Source organism: Orcinus orca, chromosome 21 (assembly GCF_937001465.1).
Source record: "Orcinus orca chromosome 21, mOrcOrc1.1, whole genome shotgun sequence".
NCBI classification, from domain to species: domain Eukaryota; kingdom Metazoa; phylum Chordata; class Mammalia; order Artiodactyla; family Delphinidae; genus Orcinus; species Orcinus orca.
In genome coordinates, this window is record NC_064579.1 from 13594275 (window position 1) to 13611008 (window position 16734).

A 16734-nucleotide genomic window follows, 5' to 3' on the forward strand; every position below is an offset into this window, starting at 1 on the left:
CTATATGGCGAAAGTGAAAACAGTTCTGGAAGACAGTCACAATGTCTGAGGGTGTAAGTTTTTGCAGCTACCTTTGCACTTCATAACTTAGGATGTATCCGATTAAGTGGCCCTATCAACTTGACTTCTTTCCAAGAGGAACAGATTGAGCCAAAAGCAAACTGCTCACAGGGAGAACACAGCATCCCTGCAGTGTGGGGGACCCCTCTCGGAGTCCCAGAGCTCCCTAAGAGTATATGGTGAGGCCCAAGTGCTGGATGGTATCTGTGGGCACCCGAGCTGACCTCCCTGTGGCCCAGCAGGAAGATGCCTGAGAATCTAGGGGTACCCCAGCCAATTTCCTGGCGAGTTCAGCAGTATCCCCCAGGGCACATCCCCAGAGAGTTTCGAGGGTGGACTAGCTGGCTTCCTCATTGATTCAGCAGCAACCCGGGGCGGGGGGCGGGTGGGTAGCTTTTCAGGGACTCTAGTTGGTGCCCATCTAGCCTCAGTCCAACAGCATGATCCCCACCTTCCCCTCAAAGACAGCTTCCTGGGGAATTTTGTCAGCACCCAGGGGACAGTTCCCTGCTGGCTTTAGCCAGCTGTGGACTGGTCTGGCCTGGGCAGCCCAGCAGGCTTTTCCCCTACTCAGAGGCTGTACCACACCCCATCTAACCAACAAGGTCTGAATCTCAGCTTTGCCCAGGGCTCTCCCACGCCCGGGTTCTTCTTCCTGGGCAATTCTCCCTCAGCCTTGGAGTTATCCTTTAGAGTTTTCTTTCCTCTTGGTAGTAAATTCACTGTAATAGGTTAATAATTATTTATATTAAAGCTTACTCTGTGGTTCTGTCTCCTGAGGAGACCCTGACTGATCCACACAGCCAGTAAATCTTAGCCAGGATTGCAGCTAAGGCTGTCTGATTCCAGAACCAAACTAATTGGTATTGTTTCTCTATGACCAGCAGTTTCATATACATTGATTGTTGTGATTAAAGTGCTTTAGACTAATTTTTTGTTTTTTAAATTTTTATTGGAGTATAGTTGATTTACAATGTTGTGTTAGTTTCAGGTGTGCAGCAAAGTGAATCAGTAATACATATACATATATCCACTCTTTTTTAGATTCTTTTCCCATATGGGTCATTACAGAGTATTGAGTGGAGTTCCCTGTGCTATACAGTAGGTCCTTGTTAGTTATCTATTTTGTATATAATAGTGTGTACACGTCAATCCCAGTCTCCCAATTTATCCCTCCCCTGCCCCTTCCACCTGGTAACCATAAGTTTGTCTTCTACATCTGTGGCTCTATTTCTGTTCTGTACCTTTTTTTTTTTTTTTTTTTTGCGGTACGCGGGCCTCTCACTGTTGTGGCCTCTCCCGTTGCAGAGCACAGGCTCCGGACACGCAGGGTCAGCGGCCATGGCTCACAGGCCCAGCCGCTCCACGGCATGTGGGATCTTCCCAGACCGGGGCACGAACCCGTGTCCCCTGCATCGGCAGGCGGACTCTCAACCACTGTGCCACCAGGGAAGCCCTGTAACATTTTTTTAGATTACACATATAAATGATCACATGATATGTGTCTTTCTCTGTCTGACTTACTTCACTCAGTATGACAATCTCTAGGTCCATCCATGTTAAATGTCATCATTCTTTGTTATGGCTGAGTAATATTCCATTGTATATATGTACCATATCTTCGTTATCCACTCCTCTGTCAATGGACATTTAGGTTGCTTTCATGTCTTGGCTATTGTAAATAGTGCTGCAATGAACACTGGGGTGTATGTATCTTTTCGAATTATGGTTTTCTCCAGACATATGCCCAGGAGTGGGATTTTGGATCATATGGTAGCTCTATAAGTCTTTTAAGGAACCTTCATACTGTTCTCCATAACGGTTGTACCAATTTACATTCCCACCAACAGTGTAGGAGGGTTCCCTTTTCTCCACACCCTCTCCAGCTTTTATTGTTGGTAGACGTCTTGATGATGGCCATTCTGGCTGGTGTGAGGTGATATCTCATTGTAGTTTTCATCTGCATTTCTCTAATAATTCATGTGCTTTTGGCCATCTGTGTATGTCTTCTTTGGAGAAATGTTTATTTAGATCATCCACCCATTTTTTGCTTTTTTTTCTTTTTCTTTTTTTGTATTGAGCTGCATGAGCTGTTTATATCTTGGAGAGTAATCCCTTGTCAGTCGCATCATTTGCAAATGTTTTCTCCCATTCTGTGGATTGTCTTTTTGTTTTATGGTTTCCTTTGCTGTGCAAAAGATTTTAAGTTTCATTATGTCCCATTTGTTTATTTTTGTTTGTATTTTCATTACTCTAGGAGGTGGGTCAGAAATAATCTTGCTGCAATTTATGTCGGAGAGTGTTCTGCCTATGTTTTCCTCTAAGAGTTTTATAGTATCCGGCCTTACATTTAGGTCTTTAATCCATTTTGAGTTTATTTTTGCATATGGTGTTAGTGTTCTAATTTCATTCTTTTACATGTAGTTGTCCTGTTCTCCCAGCACCACTTACTGAAGTGACTGTCTTTTCTCCATTGTATATTCTTGCCTCCTTTGTCATGGATTAGTTGATCATAGGTGTGTAGGTTTATTTCTGGGCTTTCTGTCCTGTTCCACTGATCTATATTTCTGTTTTTCTGCCAGTACCATACTGTTTTGATGACTGTAGCTTTGTAGTATAGTCTGAAGTCAGGGCGCCTGATTCCTCCAGCTCCGTTTTTCTTTCTCAAGATGACTGGCTATTTGGGGTCTTTTGTGCTTCCATACAAATTGTAAACTTTTTTGTTCTAGTTTCTGTAAAAAATGGCATTGGTAATTTGCTAAGTATTGCATAGACTGACTTTTGATAAAAATCTGTTTTCAATAGCAAGCACATATTATTTCACCATTGTTGTTTTTTTTAGTGGAAATGTCTACCATACAGATGGCTTTCTTACCACATAACCCACTCTGGAAAAGACGTGGACAACCCTGTTTATCTTTTCAAAAGAGCAGTTTATCACGTTGGCCTCCAGGGCCTTTGCGCTGGGCTCATTTCTCTCTTTTTTACATTCTTTTTTATAATTAATTTATTTTTATTATTTATTTATTTATTTTTGGCTGCGTTGGGTCTTCGTTGCTGCACGCGGGCTTTCTCTAGTTGCGGTGAGTGGGGGCTACTCTGTTGTGGTGCGTGAGCTTCTCATTGTGGTGGCTTCTCGTTGTGGAGCACTGGCTCTAGGCACACGGGTTTCAGTAGTTATGGCATGTGGGCTCAGTAGCTGTGGCACATGGGCTTAGTTGCTCCACAGCATGTGGGACCTTCCTGGACCAGGGTTCGAACCCATGTCCCCTGCACTGGAAGGTGGATTCTTTTTTTTTTTTTTGCGGTACGCGGGCCTCTCACTGCTGTGGCGTCTCCCGTTGCGGAGCACAGGCTCCAGATGTGCAGGCTCAGCGGCCATGGCTCACAGGCCCAGCTGCCCCGTGGCACGCGGGATCCTCCTGGACCGGGGCACCAACCCGCGTCCCCCACATTGGCAGGCAGACTCTCAACCACTGCGCCACCAGGGAAGCCCAGAAGGTGGATTCTTAACCCCTGGACCACCAAGGAAGTCCCTCCTTTCTCTTTTTTATCTTCTGAGCCTTGTGAGCTTTCACTCATTCTATTACTCACTCCTCCATCTACCCACCTGTTCATTGTAGTAGTTCAGACACGGAGACTTAGAGCTGGAGAAAACTCAGAGAGGAACAAGGCCATCTCCTTAATTGTGTTTTTCGGGTGTGGGATACCCAGCTCAGAGTACAAGTGGCAAGTACAACGTAATTCACCGCTTCGTGGAAATCTGTCTCTGGCTGTGGTTCCCACTTCTGCCTCCCATTCTTTCCTCAGCCCTCTTCAGTCACACACCCGTCCCCACCTTTCTGCTTCTGTCAAAGCTTCCAGTCACCTCCAAGCCCAGTGGTCCCGTCTCCGTTGTTACTTTGCTTGTCCACTCAGCAGAGTTGAGCACAGCTGGTCACTCCCTTTTCTTGAAGGAGTTTGGTTTCCTTTGTGAAGCCACGTTCTTCCTGTTCTCCTTCTGCCTCCTTGGCAGTTCCTGGCTGGCCTCTCTCCTTTTCAGCCTCTAAACTTTCAGTGCTCTAAACTTGGAGCACCCCAGGCTGTCTGTTTCCTTTTTCTTCTTTATCTACTCAATTTCCTGGGTGATGTCATTCACTTGTATGCCTTTCCAGATCATGTGTTTGCTGATTCCTCCCAAATCTCTACCTCCAGTCTTAACCTTTTCCTGCAAATCCAGAACTGAATGTGTAATTCCACAATTAATATCTATCACCCTGTTGTCTAACAGTCAGATCTAACTTGGCCAAAACAGAACTCCTAATTTCTCCCCTTCCCACTAACAATCTTCTCGCTTAGTCTTGCAAGTAGTACCACCAGCTGCCGTCTTCCCATACCAAAGAGTTGGAATTAGCCTTGGTTCGTCTCTGCATCTTACCTCCCCATCCAATTCACTGGCAAGTCCTGCTGACCGTCTATGAAACATAACGCCAGTCTCTCCAGACCAGGCCTCCACCACCTCTCACCCGGGCTCCTCTGTGAGCCTTCTTATGGCTTCCTTGCCTTCATTTTGCCATCCCACACAGCAGCCAGAGGGATCCTTAGATCAGATGTCATTACTCCATTCAAAACCTTCCATATGGCTCCGCACCACTTAGAATCAAAACCAAACATTTTCCCCTGTCTGCAGAGTCCATGATCTGGGCCTCACTGTCTTGCCTCTTCGTCTTGTCCCGTTTCCCCTTCACCCCATGATCTAGATTCTTCTCTGGGCAGCCAAGCATCTTCCTACTTTCATGACTTTGCATTAGCGGTTTCCTCTGCCTGGAATGTTCTTCCCATGACTTGCTTTTCTTTGTCGTTCAGCTTTCAGCATAAACGTCACCTCCTCAGAGAAGCATCCTGGGCAACCCAGTCGCTCCCTATCTCATTAGCCTGTTTTAATAATCTGTGTAACAAGTTTTTAATAAGTTATGTAGTTTGTTCCTTACTAATCTTCCTTCTAGACTGTAAGCGCCACGAAATCAGGGGTCTTCGTGTACCTTATTCGCTGCTGTTCTCTCAGAGTCTGTGGTGCTGTCTCACATTAGTTGGTGGTTGTTATGTACCTGTTAAATGAATGAGTGAACTCAGTGGCAGACCCAGGCCTAGGACATAAGATTTTCCTCTTTCGTTTCACATCTAATTTATACCAGGATGTCTTTTGCCAGTAAAGTTATCCTAGCTCCAAGTTACTGATATCTCCTGTTTACTTAAAGGTTATGGTAAAATTTCCAAAAACAATTCCAAAGCCAAATTACCTTTAATCCATTTTGATTTTAAATTTACTTTTAAACTTCACCTTTTATTTCAATATGTTGGAAAATACCACATTCAATGACATTTTATGACCTATATCCTTTGGTTTTTAAACTTAAAATTGTTTCCATTTATTCCAAGTGACTATTATAAAATGGTACTTTAAGACACTTTTATAAGTTGGGAAGATCACACTTCCATAGTTGTGCATAATTTTTACCTCTGTGAAAACGATGTTGGCCAGAGATGGGCCCAGTCCTGGTCTCGGAGATGGAAGGACCAGATCTGTTTGTGCTCTTGACACAGGCTCGCTGTGCTACTTCCTGCACATCAGTTTCTCTTCTAAAAAAACGTCATAATTCATAGTCACAAAATGGATTTTTTTTTAAAAAACAGGACTACCAAAAAGTACAACCTAGTCTATTTATTTTATTTCTTTGGAACAGCAGCCAAGCTGGAGCTGCCCAGCCCTGGGCCTGAGGGAGGTGCTGTGCTGTGCTGAAGCTCAGCCGTGGGGACCGTCCCCTAAAACGGCATGAGGTGGCCAGGTCTGCAAATGTCGGTTTTGTGGGAACCAGTAGGTACTGAGAGATCTCTTCTGCTCCCTTTTCTCACACTCTCAAGTGTGCACAGTGGTGCATTTTTCTTATTTTTTATTCAAGTGTACTTGATTTACAGTATTATGTTAGTTTCAGGTGTACAGCACAGTGATTCATTTTTGCAGATTATACTCCATTATACGTTATTATGAGATAATGGCTATAGTTCCTTGGGCTATACAGTATATCCTTGTTGCTTATCTATTTTCTGTATAGTACTTTGTATCTGTTAATCCCCTACTCCTAAACTGTCCCTCTTCCCCTTTGGTAACCACTAGTTTGTTTTCTGTGAGTCTGTTTCTGTTCTGCTATATACATTTGTTTGTATTATTTTTTAGATTCCACATATAAATGGTATCATACAGTATTTGTTTTTCTCTCTCTGACTTACTTCACTAGACATAATATTCTCTAGGTCCATCCATGTTGCTGCAAATGGTAATATTCCATTATATGTATATACCACATCTTCATTATCCAGTTGTCTGTTGATGGGCACTTGCGTTGCTTCCATATCTTGGCCATTGTAAATAGTGCTGCTGTAAACACTGGGGTGCATGTATCTTTTCAAATTGGTGTTTTCATTTTTTCCCAGATACATACCCAGGAGTGGAATTGCTGGATCCTATGGTAGTTCTATTCTGAATTTTTTGAGGAACCTCCATACTGTTTTCCATAGTGGCTGCACTAACTTACATTCACAGTGTTTACCTCTCCTTTGTATATACTTTCTGGCCTTTGTTTTGTTTTAAGACAAGATGTCCTTTTATCTCTGTCTGGCGTTCGTCTTCATATAAAAGGGACCGTGGAGTTCTCCCATCTTTGCTGCCTTTGATAACTCGGTGGGCTTGCAAAGTGGGAGCCTTCCTGCTCCTCAGGTTCTGAGGATGCTGCCTTTGCCCTGAGGGGATGTGGGAAACATGCGTTTGTGTATCATTGCATCTCATCCAGAGCCACACTTAAAAGACAGCAGTGAACTTTGCGGGGTGGAGGAGTGAGCTTCAGAATATTCAAGCTGAAAGAGGCCTTGAAGAAATCTGGATAATTCCTTATTTAATAGAATCTACATAATTGCTTGTTTTAATTTCCAGACCACTTTTGCTGTTTTGAGGGATGTTCATAACTCAGATCTTTACCCTGGATCAGGAAGTGGGTTTTATTTGTACTGAAAAGACATGTTTTAGGCTTTTAATATCGTGGTTTGGGTCGTCAGAGTGATACATTTTTAGTATTTTGCATAATGTGCCCAGTATTTGTGAATTCTGATGATTAGCAGAAAAAGACCAGCCATTTCACTTATCTCCTGTAGTTTAAAAATAAATCGTAATAAAACTTGGTGTTCTATTCTTCCACAGGGGAAAAACAGCTAATGAGCGTTCACTAGCATTTTAATGCCAGAAATCTTGAGACAGAGTGATTAAGTAAGAATAGCTTTTCATAACTTTAATAGGCACAGGGAGACTGTGTAGTGGCCTAATACAGCCTCAGTAGATGCGGTGGTCTGTTCATCCAGCCAAGTTTCTGCTACTTCAGGAAGACTGTGTAAAAACCGCACATGAATAGAGAATATCCAACAGAGGAGAAAGCATCAGCATTTAAAGCTGGCATCTCCCTTCAGTGTGAAGCATTCTTAGCCTTTTTTTTTTAATTGATTCAAGCATAAGAATAAACAAATAACCTCAGGACCATTTAATCTTGAATGACCCATTTCACTCCACATCCAGTTGTGTTCCTTATCAGTTTATGTTTCTAATGAGAACATACTTTCAAATTTACTTTCTACACAGAAATGTTGGTCTCATAATTTTTAATGACTACAGAGAATTCTGTCTTCTGAATTGTGTCATAGGTTTTAATCATTTCCCCTTTGTTGAATATTTGAGAGGGTTACTAAGTTTTCACTGTGTTATGAATAGTGTTGCTATGAGCAATCATTGTATAATTTTTGTAAGAAAGGCCCACTTCCTTGAAGCGAATTCCTAAAAATGGAAATATACCAGGTCACATGAATATTTCTCCTTCCTCTATTGGTAACATTTTCTATAAATATAACATTTTTTTTGCAGCTGCCACCAACTTTGGAATTTATCTTTTTTATTAGCGTTTGCTAGTGATGACTGATGTGTCATCACTAAATGACTGATTTAGTGATGACTAAATTCCCCACATTTCCAGGTCTTTTCCAGTCCTGGAAATCAGTCGTTCTCTAGCATCACATAACTTCCTAGGGGGCATCCACTGCACAGTACCATCGTTCTTTTTTTCGGGGACTCGACTTTCTCCAGTGCCGAAGCCCTCCACATCACAGGCCTTGCTTTAGACTGCTGTATCCCTGCAGCTCCTCACACAGTAACATCTCCCTAATTAGGTGCTCAACCAATAGCCTGTGCTTTAGTTTGAAAATCAAGTTTGTGTTACGGAAATCGGAGCCAATTAGCTTCTATTTTAGTCGCCAACACGTTAGGAACCACTATTCGTGTTACTGATAAGATAGTTTTTTGTTGTTTTTTTTTTTTTTTTGAGAGGAAAAATCCGTTTCTCTTACTTTCTTAATTTAGCAACTGGGCACGTTTCCGAAATCCTCAGAATCTGGCCCCAAGCAGTAGCTTGTCGGAGTGCACGCATGTCTTGGAGCTCGTGAACTGTTCTGTTTCTTGCTCATCTGCACAGCACCAAATGAATTTTTCGTATGCATGAAATTTCTCAGTGCCTTCGACTTTCCTGCTGTTTCAGTGGCTGGCAGTGCTGCTAGGGGTACGGCCCACACAAAACCAGTTCCCTGGACCTGGGTGATTCTGGGCATCTGGGGCAGGGTGGGGGGCACTAAAGCTCTTGGTTTAATAGAAATTGATAGCCAATGCTTAATAGTCAACTGTAAATTATTTCCGGTTCTCTGGCAAAACCTACACTATTCCCAGCAAGGAAGCCAGCGGTGCAGGAACGGGAGCCTGGGGTCGCGGCTTGACATCTACATTTGTTATCCTGGGCCCTCAGGCACTTGCAGGAAGGAGGAGCAGAGGCCTGTGTGAAATTGCCACCAGGAGAGAGTTCTTGGGGGAAGCCAGAGATTCCCAGTCTGGGTTCAAGCCTTGGGGGTAATCTTGGGACAGAAAGTAGAAACTGAAAGTATCAGGTGAGGAAGCAGTGGAGGGCGGTCCGGACTGGGGGTGTTAACAGGCCTGGGTGGTTCAGAGCATTCTCTTGGTGCAGTTCTAGCCCCATGGTAGGCGGTGGGTTTAAAGCTCTCTGTGGGACTCCGAGCAAATCTGTTAAACTCAGAGACCTTCTGACTTGTAAAGTGGTATTTGGACTGGATGACTTCCAAGTCTCAGTCTGGTGCAACATGCTCTTACTTTGGTTCATTTTATGACTTCGAGAGCATTTAATGTTTACGTTTTTAATTTGCCTTTTTATATTTTGAGATCTTTTCCTAGCTGGTGTTGGAGCAGAATTCTGATACCCATGTATCCATGATACAAGCTAATGATGCTAAATTAACTTTTGCAGTCATTCGGTGTTTACATTAGTTTGGTTAAGGAACTCAAATTACATTTGGTTTGTATTCTGCAAAGCCATATAAAATTGTTCAAACCAGGAAACAGCTGTCTTTCATAAAAGTACAAAGATGTCAATGGTTAGTTCATTACTGAATAATAGCATTTTTGGATTACTTTTCTAGGAGAGATGTGTTCTGGAGTAAAGAAGCAGTCCCCACTTTGGGGGGACGGGTATCAGAGGGTGGCAGCAAAAGGTAAGGGCCCCAGAGATGGGTTCCCAAGGTCACAGCCCGAGTCTGCCCCTTGCTAGCCTTGACTCTGGGTACATCACATAACCTCCCTGAACGTTAGCTTCCTCATTTACAAAGTGAGGATAAACCTTATAGTAACATTGTAAAGATGAAATGAGATGTACATTTAAAGCTGTCCATTCAGTGCTGGCACATGGGCATGCTCTATCAATGTGAGTTCGCTGAAGGTGAGACGTTTAGATACACGGCATTTTCAGTCAAAGGATTTTTTTGTATCCTCACATGAATGGCATATACTTTGGGGTCCCCAGAATTTCAAATCAGTAATACAAGTGATGGCTGTTGATGTTTTATTTCCAGTAGCATCTTTCCCCAGTTGGCAGATGTTTTGGTTTCATTTATTTACTTTCTAGGTATAAGTAGGGGAATTTAGGCAATAATGCACCATTGTCCACCAAAAGCTGTTTTTTGAATTTTCTGAGCAAGAGCTGGCCATGAAAACAGAGAAAGGGCAGAGGGTGCTACTGGGTAAGCGGACAGTGGGGAGGAAAGCAAGAAACGGAAGGCATCACTGCTCTTGGGGATTTGATGATCTGGTTGGAGAGATCGTATCTGGGGCAGGCAGAGTACGCAGGTATCCTTTGGGGTGACTTACTAGCTCCCATTACTCATAAGAGAGCATTGTGTTGGTCCTTTACAAATCCGCACACATACCTACCCAGGAAATCCTCTTGCCAGCATGAACCAGCCTGTTTACCTTGATAACACACCTTTAGTCAGCTGCATTTCCAGATCATTAATACGGGGCTTTGTTGCAAGGCTGCTGTGAATTCCATCTGCCCCCATCCTCATTATGAACACCTCCTTGGCAGCCCTGCTTCTCCGGGCTCGAGGGATCCTGGTGACGTCTAGATAAAGATCTCTGGAGCCCATCTGGGGAAAGGAAGGTGAGGAAAAGAGTGGCAGATGCTGTCTTTGTCCGGAACGGTAGCCTTCCTGCCATCACCATTAGAATGTTCTCCACAGTGATGCAGATGAGCCAGTGAGAGCAGAGCCAGTTCTGCTCTGGTTGCACATTTGTTCTCTGATTCCACTGTCTGCAGACCCTTCCCGTCGTCCTCACTACCTGCCCTGCTCCCTGCTTCCTCTACCCCCTCTCTAAGGTGGCCTCATTTTTGAAGGCAAATCTCACTAATGCATGTTTCTCTCTCCTGCAGGGGAGTTGCTGAGTCAGCCCAGACCAGAAGGCGTGGCAGAGATCATTTGCCCCAAGAATGGCAGCGAGCGAGTGAATGTTGCCTTGGTTTACCCACCCACACCGACTGTGATCAGCCCATGTTCCAAGTGAGTTCTGAACCCGCAGCCCCTGTCCCTCACTCCTGAGAACAAAAATCCAGGTTAAAGTACCTTTCATCAAACCTGGAAATGCTCCCCCAGGGCAGACCTAGTTATCTGGGCAACAGCAAAACTATGGCTTATACAACAAACTAGGAACTTTCATTTTTTGTTATTTGTGATGTTTTTTTTTTTACTTTTGCTGATAAAAGAACATTTTAAAACAGCTTTTTTGAGATTTTGTTCACATATTATACAGCTCACTTGTTTAAAGTGTATGATTCATTGTTTTTTAGTATATTTGCAGGTATATGCAACCAAAAAGAGCGATTTTTTTTTTGATAGAGAGTCATAATTCTGTCATTGTAATATGAAGTGGGCCCTCATTTTAGAAAACAGCGAGGGCTCATTAAATAAGAAAAGCTGGCAGAAAATCTGTAGCAGATCCTTTTTTCTTGTGGGTCTCTGATTTTCTATCAGTCCTCGACAATCAGAAGCTGTGTGGTTTTTTTCCCACCTTCCCCAAAATGGACTTAAAGACACAGAATGTACCCGTGTGAACTAACTTTTGGATACAAGGTTAGCTTAGCATTAAACTCAGATGATAAACTTAGGTTAAACTCATCTGTTTGGTTTCTTCTGTAGTGTTAAGAACTGAACAGGCCACTTTAGACTGATGAAATACCTTTCTACTGCAAATCTTGAAAAGCAGTAAGTAGTCCCTGGTCTTCTGGGTGATATCAACAAAGTATTCATGGAGGAGACTTCAAGCATTTTTCTTCCTAGTTGACCACGTAGAATATTTTTTCCATATCTAAGCTTTGTATAGGGATGTTGGAAAGTTCGTATTTGAGAATGGTGACCTGTTACGGCCTCTTGAGAAACTTGCTGTCAGGCTGCATTCCTGAGAGTTTGTGTGATAGGAACTTATGTCTCCGACCCGCCAAGTATCAGCTTTCCTGCCCTTGATATGCTGTCTGCAGAGCAAGGGTCTGCTGGGGATTTCTCTTTCATTAGCAGCTGTCCCTTCTCTCCAAACTGGGTGACTCATTAGACAGAACATCCCTAATCCGTCTTTGCTGCAAAATGTCACTCAACACCCAAGGGAAATTCTTTTCTCATGCTCTTCTATTCAGAATGCTTTTTAAGGTTAACTTATCACTAATATATGACCCTATGACATTGTGACACCTTGAAATGCTTCTTAGGATTACCCAGTAACTAAATATGAACCAGAACATTCCCCTGTCCTGAGCATACCAAACATCAGAAATGTTACCCTTCTCTGAATTGGTATACACTGGTGCCTTTCTTACACATAGGGTAAGGATAAAGGGATATGACAAAAAACAGGGTCTGGAACGGAGGGAAACAATTGTGCAATAGGCTTTGCATGGGTGTAGATTTTCCTGAGCCAGGAGAGACGGTAACCTATTGTTTTGCCATAGCCACGTGGCATTTAATAGACGAGATAGAGGTTGGAGTTAAAATATCCACTTGCACGAGAAACCACAGTGGCGCCGAGCCAGAGTTAGTGTCTTCTCACCGGCTGTTGTACTGCCACAGAACGACATTTATACCAAGCTGCAGAAATGCTATCAGCTCCTCTCTCTTCCAGTTTATCATACCGGAAATGAACAAGCAGCTTTAAAGCCCTGGGTAATCAGAGCCACATGACCTGAGACTTCTAGATGCTGGAGGGGATACCTTTAGGGACTGAACTGCTTTTGACCCAGCTCTGTGAACAGTTTTATTTTGAAATGGATTTTTAAGAAAAGGTCTCATACAGTGGATGGCAGATTTAGAGGGTAACTCTCAATTCTAAATGAAGGAATATCCTTGAGAACAAAATGGAAACAAACAGTCAGGCCCTGCACAGCCCAGTGGAATCTCTAATTTACAAGTGGATGGCAATGTATTGGAAGTGGGATTTGGGGATCGATGAGGAAAGCTGTCCCAGGAGGTGGTCGTTAGGTCCAGACAGCTTGGGTCTGAGCCTGAGAGCTTCTGAGAGTTAGACTTAGGGTCTCAGCGGACAGTAGAAATTGGTAGGCTGGAGTTATTGCCCTGGTTTTGCAACTCCAGCCCCAGTTAACTTAGGCAAGTCACTAGGGAGTGACCTTTTACTGCTCTCTCCTCCTCTAAAATGTAGGTCGATGGTCAAGATCAGACTTTCTTCATCAGGCACGTGTGTATCAGAATTTCCAGGGCCAGGCACTAGTCTTTAAGAAAACGAGTCACTCAGATGATTGTCATGTGTGTGCCAGACATTCTGCTCGTTGAGATCCCCTCCAGGGCTCCCAGGCCAGTGAGTCTCATCTTCAGGAGAAGTCTTAATAATTCTGCCAGGACGATAGGCGGCAACCAGAGCCATCCCAGGAAAACCAGAATAATCACCCTACTCTTAGGTCATTGATCCAGATCTTACAGTGGTTTTAAAAAGGCGTCCCAAGCTCTTCGTTGACCAGTTTACCACTCTCCTTTATAGGTCAAATGAGACTTGTCATTAACGGCCTGCCTTTGACCATGTGTAAAATAATGGTGCTACTATGAGCTTTATAAGGAAAAACCATTGATGACTGTTATTTGATTGGATCTTCCTTATGAATTCCAAGCTTCTCTATTTCTCATTTTTTAAAATTTCGAGGTGTGTTATTCACCTACAGACAGAGAATAAAGAGCAAGTAGTGATTTTTTTTTTTAAAAAAGCGACTTATTCTCCTAATTCACCTTGGATGATGGTGAAGTCTCTGCCAGCGTTCCACGGGGAAGAGGTTACATGAAGTGAATGAAATGCCTGGCCTTCGGCACCTCGCTCTCCAAGGAGAAACGTATCAACTGAGTGACTTCTTGGTCCCTTGGCTGATATCAGATAGAAATACGAGTCATTTCCATACTTTGGCAATCCTGGGCTGATTTTCAAGGATATTTGCCTTGGAGATGAGATGAAAATTCGTCTAGTAGCAGATTTGCTGGGTTGCTTTGAAAAATTCTGACCTCCTTAAGGACATGGATTCTGTCTGATAAACATTTTTTTAAAGCTTTGGTATACCTTCATACCATCAAACTTACCCATTCAGTGATGGTTCCTATATTTACAGAGTTGTGCAGCTGTCACCACAATCTCATTTTAGAACATTTTCATCAAAGAGAAATTTCATGCCCATGCCCACCTGCAGTCACTGTGTCTAATACAATACCTAGTTCCATGCAGAAAATAAATAATTTTTAGTGCCACTTTCAGGAATGGTTTTGCTCCCTGGTGTGTTGGTATTAAACAGATTTGTGAGTTTTAAGGAAATTCGTACAAACACTTGTTATCCTTGGCCCAGTGCAGTCTGAAGGCAGTGGAGTGATGTGTACCCCTGCTGCCAGCCCCCTGTTTACTGAACAGTAGAAGGGAAATGGAGTTTCTTGGAGGGAAATCAGCCTCCTTCAGAACTCTACCTATACCTAAAGTATAGGTAGCAATTTTTAAAAACAAAGACTTAGTTGTTAAGAGCAGGTTTAGGTTCACAGTAAAATCAAGCAGAAGGTACAGAAAGACCCCATCTACCCCCTGCCCTGGCCACACACAGCCTCCCCAACCAGACTAGAACATTTGTCACAGGTGATGAACCTACACTGACACCTTGTTATCACCCGAAGCCCACGCTTTACATTAGGGTTCACACTTGATGTTGTACGTTTCATGGGTTTGGACAAATACAGAATGACATGTATCTACCATTACAGTATCTTATACAATATTTTCATTGCCCTAAAAAATCCTCTGCATTCCCCCTCTTTATCCCTCCCTCCCCTCTTCCCTCTTAACCCTTGGCACCCACTGATCTTCCTTTTTTTAGCTTTATTGGGATGTAATTGACAGATAAGATATTTGAAGTGTACACTGTGGTAATTTGATATCCGTATGCACTGTGAAAGGATTCCCACCATGTAGTTAATTAACACATCCATCTGTCACGTATTTATCGTTCAGAACTTCTGAGCGGCAGCCTAACTGACCTTTAATATAGACAGGGATACTGAGCCTTGGACTTCAGGGATCATAAAGGGCAAAAATATACTTTCAGTGGGAAAAGCAAGGCAAGTACAATAGAAGGATTTTTTTTTTCATTAAAAAATTATTTGTGAATTCCTGTCTCATCCTGTTGCTTTACAGGTTGAGACACTTTAAAATTCCAGCTCAGAAGGGAAGTGTGAACTTCTTTGGACAAATTGCAGCTTGCTATTTGCCTCTCATTTGTAGATAACTTACGGACTATTTCTTTCTCATTTCCAAAGAGATTTTCCTCCTTTACCAATTAAAATATATATTCTGAAAAACTGCCACTTGACTCAATTTGTCTACTGATTTTCATTTAAAAGACATGATTCAGAAGGTTAGCTATGAAAATGTTCTACCTTAAGAAATACTGGAGATACATACAGTGGGTGGGGACAAGATGGCAGAGTAGAAGGACGTGAGCTCACCGCCTCTCATGAACAACAACAAAATCCCAACTAACTACTGAACAACTATCAATAAAAAAATGATGGAACCTACCAAAAAAGATCCTACATCCAAAGACAGAAGAAACCACAACAGCACAGTAGGAGCTGTGCAATCACGATAAAATCAAATCCCATACCGGCCAGGTGGGCAAACCACCAACTGGAAAATAACTGTATCATAGAGGTTCTCCCACAGGAGTGAGAGTTCTGAACCCCACATCAGGCTCCCCAGCCTGGGGGTCTGGTTTCAGGAGGAGGAGCCCCCAGAGCATCTGGCTTTGAAGGCCAGTGGGATTTGATCACAGGAATTCCACAGGACTGGGGGAAACAGAAACTCCAGTCCTGGAGAGTGCACACAAGGCCTCATGGGCACTAGGACCCAGGGGAAAAAGCAGTCACCTCACAAGAGCCTGGGCCAAACCTATCTGCTGGTATTGGAGGGTCTCCTACTGGTGGGGGGAGGGGGGACGACTTTGCCTCACTGTGGGGACAAAGACACTGGTGGCGGTAGTTCTGGGGAGTACTCATTGGTGCAAGTCCTCCTGGAGGCTGCCATTTTCTCACCAAGACCTGGCCCCAGCCACCAGCCTGTAGGCTCCAGTGCTGGGAGGCCTCAGGTCAGACAAGCATCAGGGTGGGAACACAGCCCCACCCATCAGCAGACAGGCTGCCTCAAGTCTTCCTGAGCCCACAGCTGCCCACTAAACACACCCCTTGACAGGGCCCTGCCCACCAGAGGGACAAGACCCAGCTCCACCCACAAGTGGGCAGAAACTAGTCCCTCCCACCAGGAAGCCTGCACAAGCCCCTTAGATCAGTCTCATCCACCAGGGGGCAGACACCAGAAGCCAAGAAGAAGTACAACTCTGCAGCCTATGGAATGGAAACCACAGTGACAGAAAGTTAGACAAAATGAGCCAGCAGAAGAATATGTCCCAGACGAAGGAACAAGATAAAACCTCAAAAGAACAACTAAGTGAATTGGAGATAGGCAACCTAACTGAAAAAGAATTCAGAGTAATGATAGTAAAGATGATCCAAGATCTTGGAAAAAGAACGGAAGCATACGTCGAGAAGATACAAGAAATGTTTAACAAAGAGCTAGAAGATCTAAATAACAAACAAACATAGATGAACAATACAATAACTGAAATGAAAAATACACTAGAAAGAATCAATAGAACAAATGAGGCAGAAGAACAGATAAGTGAGCTGGAA

At 43.4% G+C, this 16734-nt stretch overlaps 1 protein-coding gene across 6 annotated transcripts in view; it reads left to right on the forward strand.

Moving 5' to 3' along the window:
• The window catches only part of MFHAS1 (multifunctional ROCO family signaling regulator 1), a 117190-nt gene that overhangs the window by 87432 nt on the left and 13024 nt on the right, over positions 1-16734 (forward strand). For 5 of the 6 annotated variants that reach the window (XR_007474583.1, XR_007474582.1, XR_007474584.1 and 2 more), the window contains one exon: positions 10902-11028. Coding sequence is in view for 3 of the 6 variants with exons in the window: in XM_049704230.1 (XP_049560187.1) it covers positions 10902-11028 (127 nt within the window). In the remaining 3 variants the exon portion in view is untranslated. Of the gene's footprint in view, positions 1-9615; positions 9688-10901; positions 11029-16734 lie in introns of all 6 variants that reach the window. The other variant, XM_049704231.1, reaches the window with a different exon arrangement.